Source organism: Fukomys damarensis, unplaced genomic scaffold (assembly GCF_012274545.1).
Source record: "Fukomys damarensis isolate Sample0158 unplaced genomic scaffold, DMR_v1.0_HiC HiC_scaffold_37, whole genome shotgun sequence".
Classification (NCBI taxonomy): Eukaryota; Metazoa; Chordata; class Mammalia; order Rodentia; family Bathyergidae; genus Fukomys; species Fukomys damarensis.
The window spans coordinates 26,785,314-26,804,564 of record NW_022900949.1 but is presented as its reverse complement, the minus strand read 5'-3'; the positions used below and the strand labels follow the sequence as shown (position 1 = coordinate 26,804,564).

The following is a 19,251-nucleotide window of genomic DNA, read 5'->3' as shown; positions in this document are numbered from 1 at the left end:
TTTATAAAGTTAAATTGAGCAGATATGAGTGCCTGGATGGTGTGACTAACATTCCAGGTAGAAAGAAGCAAAGCATTAAGCACACTGACTCCTAATATCAATTTGCTTTTTCTTAATACTGTCTAAATTTTGAAAAAGCTCTGTTAAGTGAGTTATCTGAACAAAGTGGGTATCCTAGGAAGGAAATGAAGTAAGCGATTCTGAATACTAGCTAAGCAAATCTTAATTTCCAAATCCTCTAGACAACCGGAATCTCCACCTAGAGAAATGGAAAATAAATAAATAAAATTTTATCCTCACTTATGAAATTATCTTTGTCATTACAAGAGTACTTTCACAGTACCATCAACATATTGCTTGTCTCCCTGAGCCATCGCACCATTAGAAACATTTCTTTTCTGGAGGGAGGTGTCGAATGTTCTGTTGGATACAGTAGTGTTGGACAGTTCAGTCTTAATTCACGCTCTAAATTCTGTAGCAATTCAGATATTTCATTTTTGCAACTTAAGTTCCTGTGCCCATTTTGGTATGTCTGCCAAATACGGAATGATGAAAGCATTTTCTTTTTCTTTTTTTTTTTTTTGGTACCAGGGATTGAACTCAGGTCTTTGCACTTTCAAGGCAAGCAGCAGAACTGCTGAGCTAAATCCCCGGCCCAAAAGCAAAAGAAATCTTTCGAGACTGCAAATTGCTTCTAGTGCTGCCATTGCCATTTCCAAGATGGTTCACTGGGCTCCGTGGGAACTTTCTTCCCCAAAGAGCAGAGTAGATGAGGTGATAATCTTAGGGCCCTTCCATTTCCTAGCTCCCTGGCAGGCACAGGAAAGCTATAATTATTTAGTCCCCTTGTCCTTTCTTGTCTTTGAACAGTGTCTTAATTTTTCTTTGTCAGGACTCTGGGGTCTTGTCACTGGTCAACTGTTCTCTATCAGCCATATCATCCTGAGGAGGTCTTGCTCTGTCAAAGAATCCGCACTGTGAAAAAGAAAAAAACAGATTATAGGGTCAAGCCAAAGCCCTTACTCAAAGAATGGTCACTTTATATGAACTTGGAGCTCTGTGAATGTAATCTGTTCAATTCTCCAAATTAAGAGATGCGAGTAATGTGTTTGTTAGTTGCCTAGAGAAAAGAATTCATTGCACAGGGCAAGGTGAGCAGGGGGACAGCATTTGTGTCCTCTGACCACGAAGAGATAGTAAAATATCTCTATATTTTTTGTTTTCATAGTACTGAGGATTGAACAGAAGGCCTTCACAATGAGCTACATACATCCCCAGTCACCCTCACTCTTTTTTATCGTAAGATAGTATCTTGCTAAGTTGTCTGGGCTGAGCTTGAACTCACAACCCTCCTGCCTCAGCTCCCTACATACTGGGGTTACAGGTGCGTGTCACTACATCAGGCTGTCTGAGTGTCCCTATGTCATACAGACCACTCATGCACCTTGGCTATTTCCTTAAGATTCTAGCAGCATGCCCCAGAGGTTCCCTTCCTGCTTTTCTGCAAGTTTGCTGAACAGTACTAACTGTTGAGCAGAAACAGGACATTGTCTCCTGCTGTGGACTCCAGGTGACCCTGGGAGGAAACGAGGAGATCATGGCTTAGCGCCCCACACTTGGTGGGACACACAGTAGTTAGAGGAGGATGCATCTGTCCTTTATCTCAATCGCAGGACCAGTTAGGTATGAATACTCCAGTGACTTTCCACAGATTCACCAGCAATTGTGCGAAGAAATCTTTCTAGGGCTTTGTCCCCCTTGAATTTCAAATTAGTATTCTGCCAAGGAGAATGTGTCTTTTGCTAGAACCCTGGAACCTCAATTCCTATTTATCTCTTCTTATGTTGGAAACCCAGTTATGGGCTCTTCTCCAGGGTTAGGGGAATAGTCTGTCGATCGGAATATATGATTGTACTTTGTGTTTCTTGGATCTATAATAGTTACTATAAACAGACAGTAACACAAGAGTCATTTCTAAATGTGTGCCATTGATTCTGGGGGCTCAGGGTGGCGCAAAACAGCTGATCATTATTAGAAGAGCTATTATTTAGTACAAAGCCAAAGCCTTCCCAATTTGTAGGTCTATTGAGCATCCTGCACATTGTTTCAAAATAAAAATACACTATGTTTTTAGGGGACCATGACAATAACAGTTAACTAATATGCGACTGGATTAATCCCTTCCATAGTCATGTAATTGTGACACTGGCATCTGGAATGGGAGGCTCCATGCGGCTTGGCAGTTGTGTAATTTGCTGAGCCAGAAATTAATTTCTATTGTATTCTTTTAGAACAAACCTCAGCAGAGCACATCAGAGACTAAGGTAATGCTTCCTAATGAAGACAGGCTGGGCATGGCAGCGCCTGTGATCCCAGCACTCTGTGAGGCTGAGGAAGGAGGACCACGAGTCAAGGGCTGGCCCAGGCAATTTAGTGACGTAGTGAGACCCTGTCTCCAAAAATAGAAAAAATCAAAATTAAAAGGGCAGGGGATGTAGTTTAGTAGGAAGGCACTGGGTTCAAATTTGTTTTTAAAGACAGACGAATAGACAAGATTACAAAACAAGTGTAAGCACCTGATAGCATGCATGATCTACTGGGCCTCATTAATAATCAAAATTAAAAATACGATCGACCTATATTAATTGCATGAGTGCAGTGCTTATAAAGAAAAATCTCAAAGGATTAATGACAGGATGATAGAGAAGCTTATGACCTTGCTTAATTAAACCAGAAAGAAATGTTCCTATTAACAGTACTACTCCAAACCAAGGGGAAAGATCGCAGGTCTTGCTTGGTTACAAATCTCAAGATTAAAACAATATCAAAGACTACTCGTCATCTTAAACATTAGCTACATGGATATGTGAAGTGAGACAGAGCAAACAAGACACTTTTTTCTGCTTGTCTTTCAGACCTTTCTAAACCTCCAAATTATTCCTTTAACAGTATCTTTCAAACTCCCCCAACAATATCCTTCTAAAGCCCCTCAGTGGCCACCGCAGTGCAAAAGGAAAACAAAGGAAATCATCTCACCTTCCACAAAGCTAAGGTCAAAATGGCCAGAACCAACAATCCCAGAAGTATTGCCAGTATTATGACCCACAACGGGATTGAGAAGGAAACATTTGGAGTTGCCCAAATAACTGACGTCTTAATCTGAAATGAAAATAAAGGAAATGAGTTCTAACTTGAAAACTGGTGAAGCACATAGTCACTGCCAGGGTAATACTGAGGATCATTCTGCATTACTCTATACAATAACTGAAATCATCCACAGGGAAGTTTGTGGGGTTGTAGCAGTCAGGCATAGTTTTTTCTTTTTTCTTTTTTGGGTTTTTGAGACAGGGTTTCACTATGTAGTTGAGACTGACCTGGAACTCACCATGTAGCCTAGACTGGTCTCGAACTCATAGCAATCCTCCTGCCTCAGCTTCCCAAGTGCTGGGATTACAGGCATGTGCCACCACGCCTGGCTCAGACATGGTCTTTTAAGAAGAAGCAAGTTCCTGGGTCTGGCAAGTTGGGAATTCAAGAATAGAAATGAAGTGGAGGGAGAGAGGCGGGGAAGGAAGGGGAGGTTGTGATGCACGATTGCTTAATAGTGACTGTCACAAAAGACTGCCAGGACCACTACCTTGCACCAAGGCCAGGATCATATTCAAAACACTTCTGCACGTTGTCTGCCCAGCAACTGTCTATTCAATTTCAGAATAGCAATTCCCTGGCTAGTAATCCATGTGGCTAATGATTATCCTTTCAAACTATTTTGTGAGATCTTCCTCATTTTGCTATTAAAAGTTTCCTCTGCCTCAATATCTTTGAAAAAAAAAATCATAGTTGACTATAGCATGTGTTTTCCCATTGCAATGCTGTTCTATCCCCAAGCAAGTAACATTATTCCTTGCAGAATTGTTCTCTGATTGTTATTTGCCTTGACACCATAAGGCACAAAGTAAATATTGCCCTGTTACGTTGGAGCAGCCTTCAATCCTAAATCCACTTTTGAGGCGCCGAATTGAACTGAGGCTTTGGACGTTGGAGCTGATTTCATTTCCCACTATTGCAAAAAGAGCCTGGAGGAAAATGAGATGCTCCCACATCACAAGCTCAGTGTCTAAGAACCTCCTTCCGCTCCCCAGGTAGGCAGAAGGAACACTTCTATTGCTTGTATGTTGGGAGCTTGTGCATGAAAGCTGTAGACCTCCATGCAAAATCAAGGGGCAACCCAGCCATTTTGCTAAAATCTGTTGTCAAACAAAAGAGAAAGAAACCTATTCTTGGAACCAGACGTTATTTACCAACACAGGCATATCTGGTTTAACAGAGTAACAAGCATTGCTTCCACTAAATTGGTCTACGTGCTCCTCGTTGTCAGTGTGGTTAAAATTTGATCCACTTTCAATCCTGGAACATGCTCAGGAACTCTAGACCATAATTCTAAAGACCACCCCCTCAGAACAGAATGAAACCACGACAAATGTTGGTGCCTCTAGAACTTGTTCTGTCAGGGAATCACCTAACTCTAGTGTTGGGCTTTAGCCATGGGCCCCCTCTTCTTCCTCTGCCTTCTTAACTAGATATGAGGGCTCTGCTGATGTTCTTCTGGGCTCGTCCTGGTTTTTATTGCCTCCCCCATCTCAGTCAACTTCCTGTATGCAGCACACACCACGATGCCATCATTCATTCGGTTCTGCAGCCCCAACTATCATTTCTGTGTAGACCGAAGAGCGGAATCGACAAAGTAAGGAGCCTGATGGTGGCTCCGTCTTGACAAGAGTGCCGGGGACTTGACAGATACTCTCGATGAGGTCGAGGCTGGGTTTAACCTACTCACCATTCTACTTTCTCCCTCTCCCTTCATTACTGCTCTTCGCCAACATTATCTCTATTTCATCTGACTTATCAGTAAGAAGGGGCCTTCCGGAGAGGACATTCCACCGTTGCACACTGAGAGACACATTACTCACATATTGAAGAATTTTATTTCAAGGACTCAAAGCATTTGTAATGCGTTCAGGATTCCACAGCCTAGCTAGTTTATTCTAAAGCGATCCTTTGCATATCTATGGTGACACGAGCAAATTAGGACCTAGTTATTTCTCTGCATATCCTTTTACCTTAGTTAATTACCTCTCAGGACATCGACGCTCAATCCTAGCATTCTCAGTAATCCGAGAAAGGCGTGAAGTAGTATTTCCAAATGAACTTAACCTTCCTGGAAGTGGACGGATGGTTTTAGTAATGAGAATTCAGAGCTTTGAAACTGAAAGGGACGATAATGATCATTTACTTACAGGCCAGTTTTAATGACCCAGGAAAAAGAAATCTGGAGTCGTCGAAATTGTTGTTTTTCTTTTTTAAATAGAAGATGTCTTCCCCTTCTGTTCTAAGTCTACCAAGGAAACCACACACTTTAAAATCTATATTTTGTGCCTGTGTGAGAGTGTGTTAAAATTTGCTAGCCAGAAATTCAGGTAAGAGAAGCAATGGATATTTCTGAACCTTTACTCTCTGGACTTACCTAATTCAAATTTTAAGTCACCTGCAGCTATTTCATTTCAAATTGGGAAAACAATCTTGGTTTTGTGAATTCAAAAAAATTCTAAAGGAGTTGAAATAAGGGGCCCAGACCCTTCAGTTGTTATGATTTTAATACAAAGGAAACGGAATGGAATGAGTGAATGCCCACTGAGTCCTCTGCCTGGTACGTTTGCCACTTGCTTCCTGCAGGCTTTGATGCATGGTCCATAGCACTGGTCTATCTATATAGAAACAAGCCTGGAGAGCCCCTTACAAAGAGCTAATGAAGATACTGGGAGGGACTTCCTGCTATGTAAAAAAGTACAATTAAATAAAACATGAAATTGACAGCATACACTTAACAGGGTCCCTTGAAGCCAGGAACAGCTTTATAGGGACAGTTACAAAACTGGTTGGGTTTTTATTTAAGCCTTGCAACACTCTGCGAGGAGATGGTAACTATACAGTGGTCCAAAAATCTGAAATTCTTTCTCCATCCCAGAATTCTGAAATTTTCATTATCAAAACAGCTGCCGGACTGCTTTGCGGAACATTAGATTCATTTTTGTAAAAGCCCCAGACCTTTCTCTGAGTACTTTAAAGTGGTAGAATGACGCATGCCATGCAGAGTTCTTGCAAGTAAGCTTATGCAATTCCCTAGGGAGAAGGATCACAGTCTTTAAAGGTACACAATTCAAGTGTCTCCCTCGAGCCTGGTTCTGTTTTCCTCCATCTCTATCTTTAGGACACCTGTGGGGTGCTGAGGCTGCCCAGTCTCAGTCTAAAATGGACCCAGCTGCAGAGAACTTCCTTTGCCCTGGTGCCTTCCTGTATTTATCCAGCCTTGTTGCTTCATAGTGGGAAAGTCACTATATGGACACCAAGGTCAGTGGAAATACTGAAAACCAGCAAAACCCAGAGCATTTCTTCAGACTTTCAATGTGGAGAGGACAGACAGCTACTGGAAAGAGTTGAATATAGCACACGATTAAAAGAGTCCCATATACATCTAGGAAAGAAAGGTCCTCCTGAGAAGAAAGCACCAGGGAGTCATGTGACATATTCAGGTCAGTAACTCAGCCAATTCCAATGGGTGCTTCATCTGTAGGTAGAAACTTACTGCTCTGCACAGATAAAGTGAGCTTAACAGGGAAGAATTTAATCAATCATTTCCATAGGACCCAAGTTTGTCTAAATATACACTGGTGATGGAGAATGGACTAATTTGGGGAAAGTGTGAGCAACAAGTAAAATACTGACAAGTCTAAAAACTTTGCTGTTTTTAATGTTTCTATTTGTCTCATAATTCATTTTAACAAGTCTACGAAAAGCTTACCTTGGCATTAATTGGGCCCATTATTTTTAGTTTCTAATGACCAAAAACTGACTTAGAGCAAGAAATGTTCATTCATTTCAAATAATACTTATCAAACTCTCCAGGATCTCTGAAGTCCCATGGGTCCTACTGTCAGTTTTAACCTTGGCTCTTGATCAGTGCTGCCCAATAAAAGTATAATACAAGCCACAACTGTAAGTTAAAATTTTCTAGTAGCACATTAGAGTAACAGTACATGTGGTAATCACTTTTAATAATATAATTTATTTAACACTAAATACCAACTATTATCTATTATTATAAACTTACTATTTCAGTGAGTAATTGATATAAAATATTCATAATTTGATAAAAATTTAAAGATATTTTACTTTTTTACTGTCTCTAAAATCCAGTGTGCATTTTGCATTGGCAACATATAATTATTGCTAAAATTTCAATGGTAAACATGAAATGTAGTGCTACAAAATCAATAAAGCTATGTTTAATGGAGAAATATTTTATATGCATCAGTGTTTCCATTTTCATTTCAATGAGTTAAAGTACAGTGAAACTCTAAGTTCGGTTCTTTAGTTCCCCTTGCTACATTTCAGAAATGAAATGTCCACAAATGACGAGCAGTCGCTGTACTGCACTGTACAGCACCGTAGCATTTTGTACAATGGTGAGATTAGCTGAATTACAAAGTCCTTTATTATAAAATTCTTTCACCAAAACAGTATCCCAAGGCAGAAGACGGAATTCACGTAGCACTAAAAGTTTCTTTTCAAAATAAGAGCTTGGGGCTCTATGTCAACTTCTTTTAAAAAAAGATTAATGTTGAATAACTAGGGTACTTAAAATTTAGGGGGGAAATTCATTTCCATGTCAATGAATCAACAATCTGTTTTAATACTTTTCCATTTAGTGGAATCTCTGTACCTACTGCAAGAAATGGTGCAAAAGTTTAACGACTCACTTATTACCATCATTTAAAATCTCAGGGAGTGAAATTCTTAAATGGTAAGCAGTTTAGATTTTCTGAAAGTGCTGTTAAGTGAGGAACATTTAATTTTACCTTCGTTGTGTTGTAAATCGTGTTGTTCTTTATTACAGGTGAAAGGCCATAAATAGACTTTTAAGGTGTCTACATTTTATCATTGACATTTGATATGTTTTTGTATATTTTCACAATAAAAATACCAAGGTAGGATGAAAGAGCTCCCTTGCCTTTGCAACTTTAATTAATGTTGACATCTATATTTATTTATCGCAAGATCGTCTGTAAACATACATCAGTGGGATCAGAAGAATGTTTTGAATAATTGTACCAAGACGCCCCACTTGCAGTGCCATTTAGTAAATGTGTAGTGCACACATTTAATAACATTTAGAGAGCTCTTCTGAGAGAAGTAGTCCCTACAATAAATCTGTGTTCCAAGCAGTTGTTTCATATAAGAACCCCATTTTCAGGTGTCAAAATTTTGCTACAAATTCTGCAAATCAAATGGATTTGCAGTTTACAGATAGGTTTGTAAATAAGAATTCCCACGAAATATTTTATGATAAGCACCTCTGGAATTATGCTTTTTTCTGTATATAAATTGGATATTAGCTGCATGGTGGGCAAGTGGCAAGGTTCACTGGTGAGCTAAAATATTGTGCAAACAGCTGAATCACTTCTTCGCCACGATTCAGTGGTCATTCGTATCCCTCTGAATCACAGCTTTTGTCTCACCTCTGAAGGGGACAAACGTCATGTCACAGAGGTTCATTTGTTATAAACACAGATGCTGTTTGGGAGCAGATGGAAACTACTTTTCCATGTGTGAAGCTTATTTAGGTCTCAAGTGATGGCTGAATTATGACCATCTTGAAAAGGAAGAACCAGCAAACTAACCATCACACACAGGAGTCTAGGAAAACAAGTATATACTGTTTTGTCTCATGATGTTGAAGGCTTTCCCCCAAGGCCCTGACGGCAACCCTGATGATCCTCAGACCATCTCTTCCAACTGAGTCTATGACCTTACAGGAATTCTCTTCTGCTAGGATATTTCTGAGGGAAAAGTGACAAGACCTGAGGAGAACTTGCTAAAAAATCTCCGCCTGCTCCAACCAGAGCTCTCTTATCAAATCAAGCCACAGAAAGACTTTCCCTGTACTTCACAGATAACTTTCTGCTAGGATATTTCTGAGGGAAAAGTGACAAGACCTGAGGAGAACTTGCTAAAAAATCTCCGCCTGCTCCAACCAGAGCTCTCTTATCAAATCAAGCCACAGAAAGACTTTCCCTGTACCACACAGATAACTTTCTGCTTGCAAGATCTCTAGTTAGATATTGGGGGACTTGAAAGCACTTCCATTCCTAAATGTTTTTCCAATAATCTTCACATACATGGTGTGGTAAATCATCTGCATTAGATAACAGGTCTCTTTTTTCCCCCCAATAAGGTAACAGGTGGTGCAGGTAGAGGAAGCAAGCATTTGAGCATTTGAGCATCTTTTGAGATGAGCTGAGAACAGCAGGCTGTCACCTGTGGCCAACACAGAAAGAGGCAATCCTGTTCATGGAATCAACTGTAACATGTGTTTCTGTTAGGAAACATGTGCTCGGAGAAAACCAAAGGGCCTGGATTTATATCTCTTAGAGCAATAAGCCTTTGAACCTCTTTGCATGAGTACGCCATATTAAAAGCCCAAAGCCTCTGTTTTCTGGGCTGATCATAAATCCAATCTACGGCAGACAGCTCGTGAGAAAATGAGAGTGATCTAAATGAAGAAAGATGTGGCCAGGCTGGCTCTAAAATACAGCGACTGTGCCCATTGTAACTGTCATTTCCAATGTGGGCTGAGTGGATGTAGCAGAGAAGGTGAGGCTTTTAGGAAGATTATTAAGATTACTGTAGAGACTCCCTTGTTCCAGGTGCGATACTAGAGCTCTATGTACATACCTTTCTTAATCTTCTTAACAATTCCATCAGGTGGGTATATAGCTTAGATCTAAAATGTGCTCCCAAATTCTCATGATCAGAGGAGGGGCTTCTGAAAAGTGACTGGATGATGGATGTGCTATGCTACTTAGTTGTTTAATTCACAGAGGAATTCATAGCCGAATGTGTTGTTCAGAGGTGGAACTGGAGGTGGAACCTAGAAAAGGAAATCTTATCCCCATTTCTCTCTTCTCTCTCTGCTTCCTGGCTGCCAAAGGTTGAACACCTTTCCTCCACCAGGCCCTTTTACGGCACCTTTCTTGCCTTGGAGCTAGAGGAGGGTGGACTGAACCCTCTAAAACCGTAAGCCAAAATAAACCTCTCCTCTTTTGAGTTGTGTGTGTCTCCCAGGTGATGCTCAGGATAAACTAGTTTCACTACCAAATCCGCACTTGTAAGGCTTTTAAAGTACAGCCCCTCAGTTCAGATACTTCAAGTGAGGTCTAAGCATGTGTATGCTTTTATATATTTGCATGAGTGATAATTCTGTTATGTGCGACAAGTTGAGAATCACTTATCAGTAGATTAATTTAAATTGCTAAAAGTAAATTAGGCTACAGAGGCTAATGTAATGAAGTTTGAAGACCTGGGTTGCGAAGAGAAGACAACAGGATCAATTTATACACCACCTATAAAGTAGTGCTTCTTAACCACGACCGCACATATGGATGCTTTGATGATTTTGATAAAATGCAGATTTGGACTCAGCTGGCCTGGAATGAGACCTATTTTTGTATTTCTAATCCTCTCCCAGGTGATACTGAAGATTCTGCTCTTCTCCAAACCACACTTTGAATAACAAAGACCAAGAGTACCAGTTGGGGGTTATAAATATTCATAGAATGACCAAGAGATGAAGGCTGAAATCTTAATATTATTTTCCAGAAGTTTCTGATAACTTCACATATAACTGGAAAAGCAGAGTTTGGGTAACAGTGGCTGCTGGCCCCCTCTTTCCTGTGGCTCTGTCCCCTCTGCATGACTTGCCACACTGCTGAGGACCAGTTAGGTTTAATAGCCTTGATTTTTAAAAAATTACATTTCATTGAAGGAAAGCCTATAGTGTATTTTTATATTTTCCACCTCAGATTGGTAGTTCCCTGTAAAGAAAGGAAAAATGAGCTGGTCCAAAACCAACTTCCCCTAAAAAAGAGTTTCTTCCCTCTGTCCCTGACTCACCATGTTGTCTTTAAAATTAAAAATTAATTTTGATATAGTTATCATTGCTACCTGGACTTCTCTGTGTCAAAATGGTCTGATTGAAAAATGCTGAATAGTCTGAGTCCTGCCCCATATTTTTTAAGCTCGATATTATATCAAAGGTTTAAAAAATAGGTCAGGCACTAAGAAATTGCCAGGCTGAACTGTAAAGTGTGTGAGAATTGGAAAATTTTCTTGAAGTGAAGTAAACAGCTAAACAACGTACCTGTTGGATAATGGTTGAAAATATTGCATTGATATTACATTCGTGTGCATGGTTTCCAAAGAGATACTCACTGCTATGCTTCCTTCTGGGAGTTTTGGGGGCTGATCTCTATAAGGCATCTTCTTAACTTCAAAGGACACCAGGGATGTGACAGCATAGGGATCATTTTTCCTCTGAAAGCAGAAATATGTATTACATTTAAAAAATGTTTTTCTGGAACGGGGAATTGAATTCAGGACCTCGTACTTGCCAGGCAGGCACAGCGCCTCTGAGCTACATCCCTTGCCCTAAAAATGTGTACTTGTAAAGGTTCTGTTGGCAGCCACCCAATTGCTTCTATTTGTTTTACTTCTGTACGTGTTTCTATTCCCTGTGTGGGGTGGGGCCATGTACAGAACTTGTCTTCATTACTTTTCTCACCACTTCTCCGTCCCTTCCCCACTCCATCTCTTCATCCCCTTCCCATCCGAGAAAGATCTGTCTCTCGACTTCTTATTAGCTATCCTTTATTTTGCTTTTTATATGTCTATCCATAGATAAATCGATAAAGCAAATGTGGTATTTACACACAATGGAGTACTACTGTGCCGTAAAGAAAAATAAATTGGAGTCATTTATGGGAAAATAGATGCACCTTGACATCCAGTTGTTTCTTTCTTCGTGGTTTCTAATTCTAAAGCAAAATTTTGTCTTCCTTCATTCTTTTCTTTTTGTCTTTATTTTGCTTTGTCCCTTCCATCAATTCATCCATCCATCCATGCATCCATCCATCTACCCATCGTCCATTCCCTCCCTATTCCTAAAGGTCATTTGTGCTGTTCATAAAAGACTCATATACAAGGGTAAGATAAAAAATACCAGGGTCCTGAAAAAGGGGTAAGCAGAAATATTAAGATAGTTGCTATAATGAAGACCAAAGGGGGAGACACAGTGGGTTGTAGAGTTCTTGTTACCTGATAGAAGAAAATATTTTAGGAGAGAAAGTGGTACTCAGTTTTAAAGAAATGATAACATTTGACTTTATACAGAAGGCTCCAGCAGGTTCCAAGCCTTAGTGCTATTAGCATTTTCAGTCTATCCTCTGGCTGGTAGGATTCTCAGGAGCATCTCTGGCCTCTTTCTTCTAGATGCCCCATTTGGAACAAAGAGAAATGGCCCTGGTTATTGCAAAATATCCCCAGGGAGCAAAATGGCCCCAGTTTAGAGTCCCTGATCTACAGCATACAGCGTTTCTCATTGAACTTCTCAGAAGAAGGTCTGTGTTTAATTGGTTTCTTGTGTTGGCTCTTAATTCTAGTCACACACACACACACACACACACACACACACACACACACACACACCCCATTTTGGAGTGACTCTGGAAAGCTGCTTTGAGAACTTTGCTTCTGTAGTCTCCTCCATCGGAGACAGTGATTAGATCTACCAATGCCGTGCTGCAGCTGGGCTCAGACTGGCGCTGGAGGACCAGCTGTTAAACCTTCAGGAATTTCGAAGCCAACTGTTAAACAAAGGTATTATTAAGCCTTAAATTATATATGAGTAAACTGTATTTCTTGGAAAGTGATATACACTCAAAACTCACTACTTTCTATTCTATTATATTTTACTACTAACCACATCCCTGATGTTATTTATGTCTGTTGCATCTCTAAGAGGAAATGCTATACAGCCGTATGCTACTGTGTGTCTCTTCCTAGACCTGCATTTCACTGATGTTGCTGGCCTGAAATCAGCCAAGGTGGAAGCATTGACACCATAAAAAATGGCAACTGGTATATTTCAGAGCTTTTTGTCTTCCCTCCAGAGTGCATTTGATTAAACATTTACCAGTATATCAACATCTAAAACACAACTTGTATTTTAATGATTTTGTTCAAATATTTTTACAAAGTTCATTTGTTTCCCTGTGGATAATTTCTTTTCTCCCTTTGGTGAACCCCATTTTCTGTACATCATAAAGACAGACCATGGACTTTAATCTTTACGTATCTAGAGTTATTATAGCTTTGATTGTTTTCTTGCTTTGTACCTCTCTAAGCTAAATAATTCCATTCATTTGAAAAAAAATCTTTGAAAGAAGTCACTCTTCTGATGGTTCTCTTCTTTGCTAGCATTTCTATCTTAACTATAAGTTAGAGTTTCATTTGTATATTTGAGAATTGTTGTATCATATAAATGTTGCTCATAAAGTCTTGTGTGCACTTGGTGATTTTTCTCATTTCTTTACCACCTTCACTAGCAAATAGAGGAGAAATTCCAGTAATGAGCTTTTGTGGGTAAAGACTGTAACTGCATACTCACAAGAATGCTCATGCTCCCAAAACTTCAAATAAGAATCCTCCAAGGTCCACAAAATAATTTGGTAGAAAGTAATTTTCCCGCATTTGAAGTCGTATGTTTGGTAAACAAATTGTGTGAGAACTCCACCTCTAGGTAGAAAACTTGCCTCTTACTTGATTCTACATGTATGATTATGAAAGTTTCTTAACACATAAAATACAGGCTTTGAACTGTGGGAAGCAGAATGTGGAGAAACTTGTTTCTTGGAGGGAACTTTCTAGCTGAGCTCTTCCCAAGTTCTGTTCATTCCTAGTGTTTACTGTTAGTTCTAGTGGTCCACAAGCCATCGGACTTTGGCGGCACTTCAGAAACACCTATGATCTGTTTCAGAGGTTCTGATTCAATTCGTCTAGCCTGAGACAATATAGTTTCATATTATGGGCTTTTCTGCTTTTGGATTTTGCAGTCATGAGTCACATAATAGTGTTTTGGGCAACAAAGGACATATATCTGGTGGCCGTGCCATAAGACGTGATTGCCCAGTGGCATTGTAGCTGCCTCAGTCCCAGTAAATACATTGTATGATGTTTGTACAATGATAAAATAGTCTACTACTGTATCTCCTTGAGCATATCCTTGTCACTAAGTGATGGGAACTGACAAAATGCTGTAGTTTTCTCGACTCAATAGTACAAAAATGGAAAGCATAGCCAGTGGTGGCGAACTTATTACATACATGCTATTTTGTTTTCCTTTTAAGACCAAAGATGTTAATGTATAAGTTGCTTTTTCTCTAAGCTAACACCTCCGTATTCAGGTTTAATTGTAGTGTTGGCACTCTGCAATAAATAAGTGGGTTTTGAGCTGCTCTTTGGTCACCGGTCTCTAAAAGGTTCGCCAACACTGTAGAGCAAGGGATATATTTGTCTCATCCAAAGCACTTGGAATTGTGCATAGGGCTTAATAGATACTGGCTGACCAACCACAGGAATGAACAGTAAATTCACACAACCAGTCGTTTTCTCACTTGGTGACTCCTTGACCCAATGCTACCCATTGGATAGCATCTTTTACAAGCCTTAATTTTTAAAATGATTGAATTGCACACCAAAGTTGCATAAGGAGGGAGTGCTGGCTTTATTAGCCAACTCAGCCTTGCAAAGTCACATGCAAAGTGACACGGCCTAAAGGGTGATGGGAGCAAATCAGGTGGGAGGCACATAGCCTTCAAGGACTGCAACTCATAGATCAATCTGTTCTTTATTTTACAGTTATTCTCCAAAGGCAAAGATTCTTCATTCCTTTTCAACAGGAAAAAAAGTGCATCTTTTTCACTTAAAAAAGGCTCAGAGCACCAAGAAGTGTGAAAGGTGGGTTTTCAGGTCATGAACAACTGGGCTGGCATCAAAGATATGCTAGTCTTACATGGTAAGTCAAAGCCATGTTGTGGGTGAGTATTTCACTCATGAGAACCAATTATTTGCAGAGGAATGATATCAATTCCACTTTCAAAATGGAATGCTTTCAGTTGTGCTCTTTATAAAATAGCTAATATTCTTTCTATGTTAAAATGAAGCTCCTCTTCTGTACAGTAACCTATCCATGTACTAGCAATCATTGCCACAGGCAATTTAGGATTGAACCAACAGATCCTGGACCTTCATTTTGACCTAGATGGCTATTAACCCTCAGCAGGTGCCTGTTTCACTGTCATCACGGCCTCTTTTTGACTGTGGCTTGTACAACATTGTCTCCGTCATAAGCTGCTGGGCAGTGGGTTTGCTTAAACAATGGCACTAATAAAAGTTACTGAGTTGGCAACAAATAGGGAGGGGAGGAAGCTTCTGAACTGATTGAATATCGGAGCATGTCAGGTAATGTCAAGACCTCTCCAGCTCCCAACTTTGAATCACGCATTTCTTCTTGGTAATTATTTTTTAAAAAACACATGCATTTTATGAGCCCACATTTAACAGAAACCAAGCACTGTGAGGTGGCCAAACTCAAGAAATTACTGATAAAATTTCCTGGTGTAAATGTTTCCATTTTAAGCAATAATTGAAGAACAGAGGCTCATTTAGGATTCATCTAAATAAAAATCTCTTTTTGCTGACCAGTTTACTTATTTCCCACAAAGACAGAAACAAACAATGCAGAAAGCCTTGCCAACCAAGAATTGTAAGCTCTCTAGTCTGGTTTAGAAAGGCAGAAAATATTTGCCTCCTTCTAGATTATAGTGGTGAACTATTAAAATAAAACCCTAATACAGAGGGTGCTATATGTATGCACCAGTGTTTTCAGTAATGCATTCTTCTTTGGCATTAGACTTCTAAGATTGAAATAAACAAAAACTGAATAAATTTGAGCTACAGGTTGGGGTAAAAATGCAGCAGTGGTCTCTCCTTGTCTGTTACTCTCTTTCTCTCTGTTTCTATCTCTGTCCCTGTCTCTCTCTCCCGCCCCTGCCTCCTCTAGAAGTAACCCTTGGCCAAGAAGGCCTTCAGAATACTAATACGCATTGTTTGGATCTGACTCTCCTCATGCTATTTATTGTTTGGACCATCCCTCATTTACAAAGTGGCCTCTTCCAGGCCCACTGGGTCTTCTTTAATGGGGCAATTTAGGCACAACTTTCAGTCCACCGACTTCCTACTGGAATAGAATGTCATGTACTCTAAAAGAATCACTTTCCCCTGAACTACAGGGTTATAAGGGTAAGTCCGGTGTCACTGAAAAATTGTTCACCTTCATTTCAGCAGGATGTAATGCTCAACTAGGAGAAATATATGGTTGTCATTTAGACTGCATGGACTTGGGATTCCCTATAACAATCTCTCTTCCAGTTCTTAGTTAAGTGACAGCCACAAGGTAGAGTGACTCTAAGCAAACTGATGGATTGCAAGTGGGGAAGTCATTCTTTTGTCTTGTCATTGGAAAGCTGTAAGTTAGGAAAATAGCACTCTAGGGATGCTATATTATTTGCGAAAAGTACATCTGATTTGAAAAGGCCAATTACAATTTTCAAATTTATGCTACTTTGAAAACATTAAAATGACATAATTTTCCTTGTTTAATCTTTATGGAATATCAAAAATATTAATATCAAAAAATGGATGCCCCAAATAATTAAATGATACAAGTTTAACATGGCAATTTACCATCAGAAAACTCATAATTGGATTCTCTGGTTTATGATGCAGTGAAAATAATTATTTTTCTTGAAATTATTATTTTTTAAATCTTATTTGAAGCTCCAAATTTTATGGAAGACTTTTCAAGAAACCATATGACCTTTTAAAAAGAAATTTAGTTTTTAACTTTCCCTTAGAAGGCAAGAAAATGATCAGATAATTACATAAAGATCTACATGCAGCATTCCCAGAAAATGAATTAGTCTCATATATGTAGAATACTTTGAAAAGCCTCTTTGGAGGCTTGCTTCTTCTGCCCGTTTCAACTACAAAACAGAAGGAAATTTGGCAGTCATTCCCTTAAAGTGGGGAAGGTCACTGAGCCTGCCTTAAGGTATCAGGTAATAACTGGGTGTCACTGAAGGGCTCTAGTGTGCTTTAGCAGAAGAAATAAGAGAAGCCATCCCATCTGGGCATGGTGGGGTGCATCTGTAATCCCAACACTCTGGGAGGCTGAGGTAGGAGGATTCCAAGTTTGAGCCCAACCCGGGCAATTTAGTTATTTAGTAAGACTCTGTTTCAGAAAAAGAAAGAAATAAAGAAAGAAAAAGAAAAGAAATAAAGAGGACTGGGGATTATAGCTCAGTGTGAAGGCCCTGGGTTCAATCCTCAGTACTGCACAAAGAAAAAAAGGGAGAGAGGAAAAAAAAAAAGACAGAACTTGCCTTGATCGGACTTCTGAAGCCATCTCTCCTTTGGAAGATGGTTGTAAGCAATAAGACCTAATAGTGCTGGTCATCATCTTGAACAGGGAATAAAGGAACAACAGTAACCCTTTAGACTTGTCCCTGTCCTTGGTCTCCTGAATTATCTGGCTCATTGAACTTAAAAGAGTCAAATGAGGGCACAGTTCAGAGCAGAGGAGCAGCCTCACTTTTGACTACCTTAAAACACTATGGTTTCCTCTTTAGTTGGAAAATCTTACCATCCCTACTGGAGGGTTCCAGTTTGAGAAAGGTAAGACAATGAAAGCTCGCCTCTTTGCAGTGCAACAATCTTTTTTTTTTTGGTACCGGGGCTTGAACTCGGGTCCTTGCGCTTGCAAGGCAGGCCACCAAACCACCGAGCTAAATCCCCGGCCCCAGTGTAACAATCTTTACCAAACTCATGAACCAGATCAGTTTGGGATTTGAGCATGTGGGTTTGGAACTGGCAAAGCCTTGGGAGAAAAGCCCGACATCAGGGCAAACACAAGCCAAAGCTCCTCAGAGAAGACCCTTCTGGTCCACTAGCTGGTTGTGTGCCGATGCCTGGATAAGATTCTCCAAGGAACCATTTGCCTTCTGCATCTCAAAGGTCAAGGGGCCTTGCAAGACTTCACCAAAAGGCATTTTGAGTCACTTCTTGGTCAAATTCTCCGGTATAACATGTTTTTGCATGTCCACATGCCTGTCATTTTAGGGTGATTAGTCTTAGGCCGGGGGGCCAATTTGTTATGATTTGTTGGTTAATCAATTTGACTGGTTTACTCCAGCCTAGCACTTGGCCTTAGATGTTTCATCCATCCCAGGGATGAGGAGCTTGCCTGGGTCAGGTGCTGCAGGGTTGGGTGGGAGAGTCCAAGATAGATGTTCTTCCTGTCTCAGAGAAGCTCACACTCTGGCGTCAGTTATAGATATATTTGAGGGAGGTTCCCTCCAAAACCAGCTTCCAAAAATCTTCTTGACACAACCCCCTAGAGTTTTCTTTTTGTTGCACATAGCAGAATTCCTATGTTTTACTTGCTTAGCAGTTCTGAGTCCAAAAGTTTACTCGTATGGTTCATGTGTATATCTAAGCTTTGAAGTAAAGCCAACACACTAGCTCCTAGGTCTGAGCATCACATCATTTTGCTGTCATTGCTGGCTGGATGGGAGAGAGAGAGGCTGTTGTTTATTCAAACCTGTAACATTGCACTTGGTGCAAAGTAGATTCATGAGACAGATTTTGCCTTTGAGGTGGCAGATGATACAGTCACAAGGCAAAAGGGAGTCTCATTTTTACTTAATGAAGAAATGCAGTGAAAATCAGAAAGTCAAGATTAAACACAATCCAGGCCTTTATTAAGAGCTAGTAAATGGACTTTATGAGCTGGTCCTGCAACTTTGAAGGGAAATGTACCTCCCAAAGTTCTAAAACCTTGCATGCAGCCTAATTTTTCAGGAATGAAACATACTTTATTCCCACCGCCCTATATGACTATAGAGTAGTCATGAATTGTGATTACCAAACATTTGAAATGAGAAGAGTGAAACCGAGGAAATGAATGACTAGTTTTACTTATGTTAATACTTTACCTTTAGATAGTCACATGTGGCTATCACAGCTGGGCAGTACAACACAAGAGTTATGTTTTCTTTAATGAATTCTAAAATAGCATGTGAAGCAACTTAGAGATCTTTTAAAAAGCTATGAAGCTTTAATGTAGGGTATCTAATGTTAAATACTTTTTCTATAGGTGGTTATTGTATCGATAGGAGTTACAGTTGAGCAGTCTGTAGCTTAGTGATTGGGATATAAAGTGCATCACAGACTCTTACA

At 39.8% G+C, this 19,251-nt stretch overlaps 1 protein-coding gene across 1 annotated transcript in view; it reads right to left on the bottom strand.

Annotated features, from left to right (window-relative positions):
- Positions 1-32: 32 nt before the first annotated feature.
- Itga8 (integrin subunit alpha 8) overlaps positions 33-19,251 on the bottom strand; it is a 189,065-nt gene continuing 169,846 nt past the window's right edge. The window contains exons 28-30 of the mRNA XM_010617262.1: positions 11,329-11,430; positions 3,037-3,159; positions 33-975 (exon numbers count right to left, since the gene is read on the bottom strand). Coding sequence (XP_010615564.1) covers positions 889-975; positions 3,037-3,159; positions 11,329-11,430 — 312 coding nt within the window. The 3' untranslated portion in view covers positions 33-888. The remainder of the gene's footprint in view (positions 976-3,036; positions 3,160-11,328; positions 11,431-19,251) is intronic.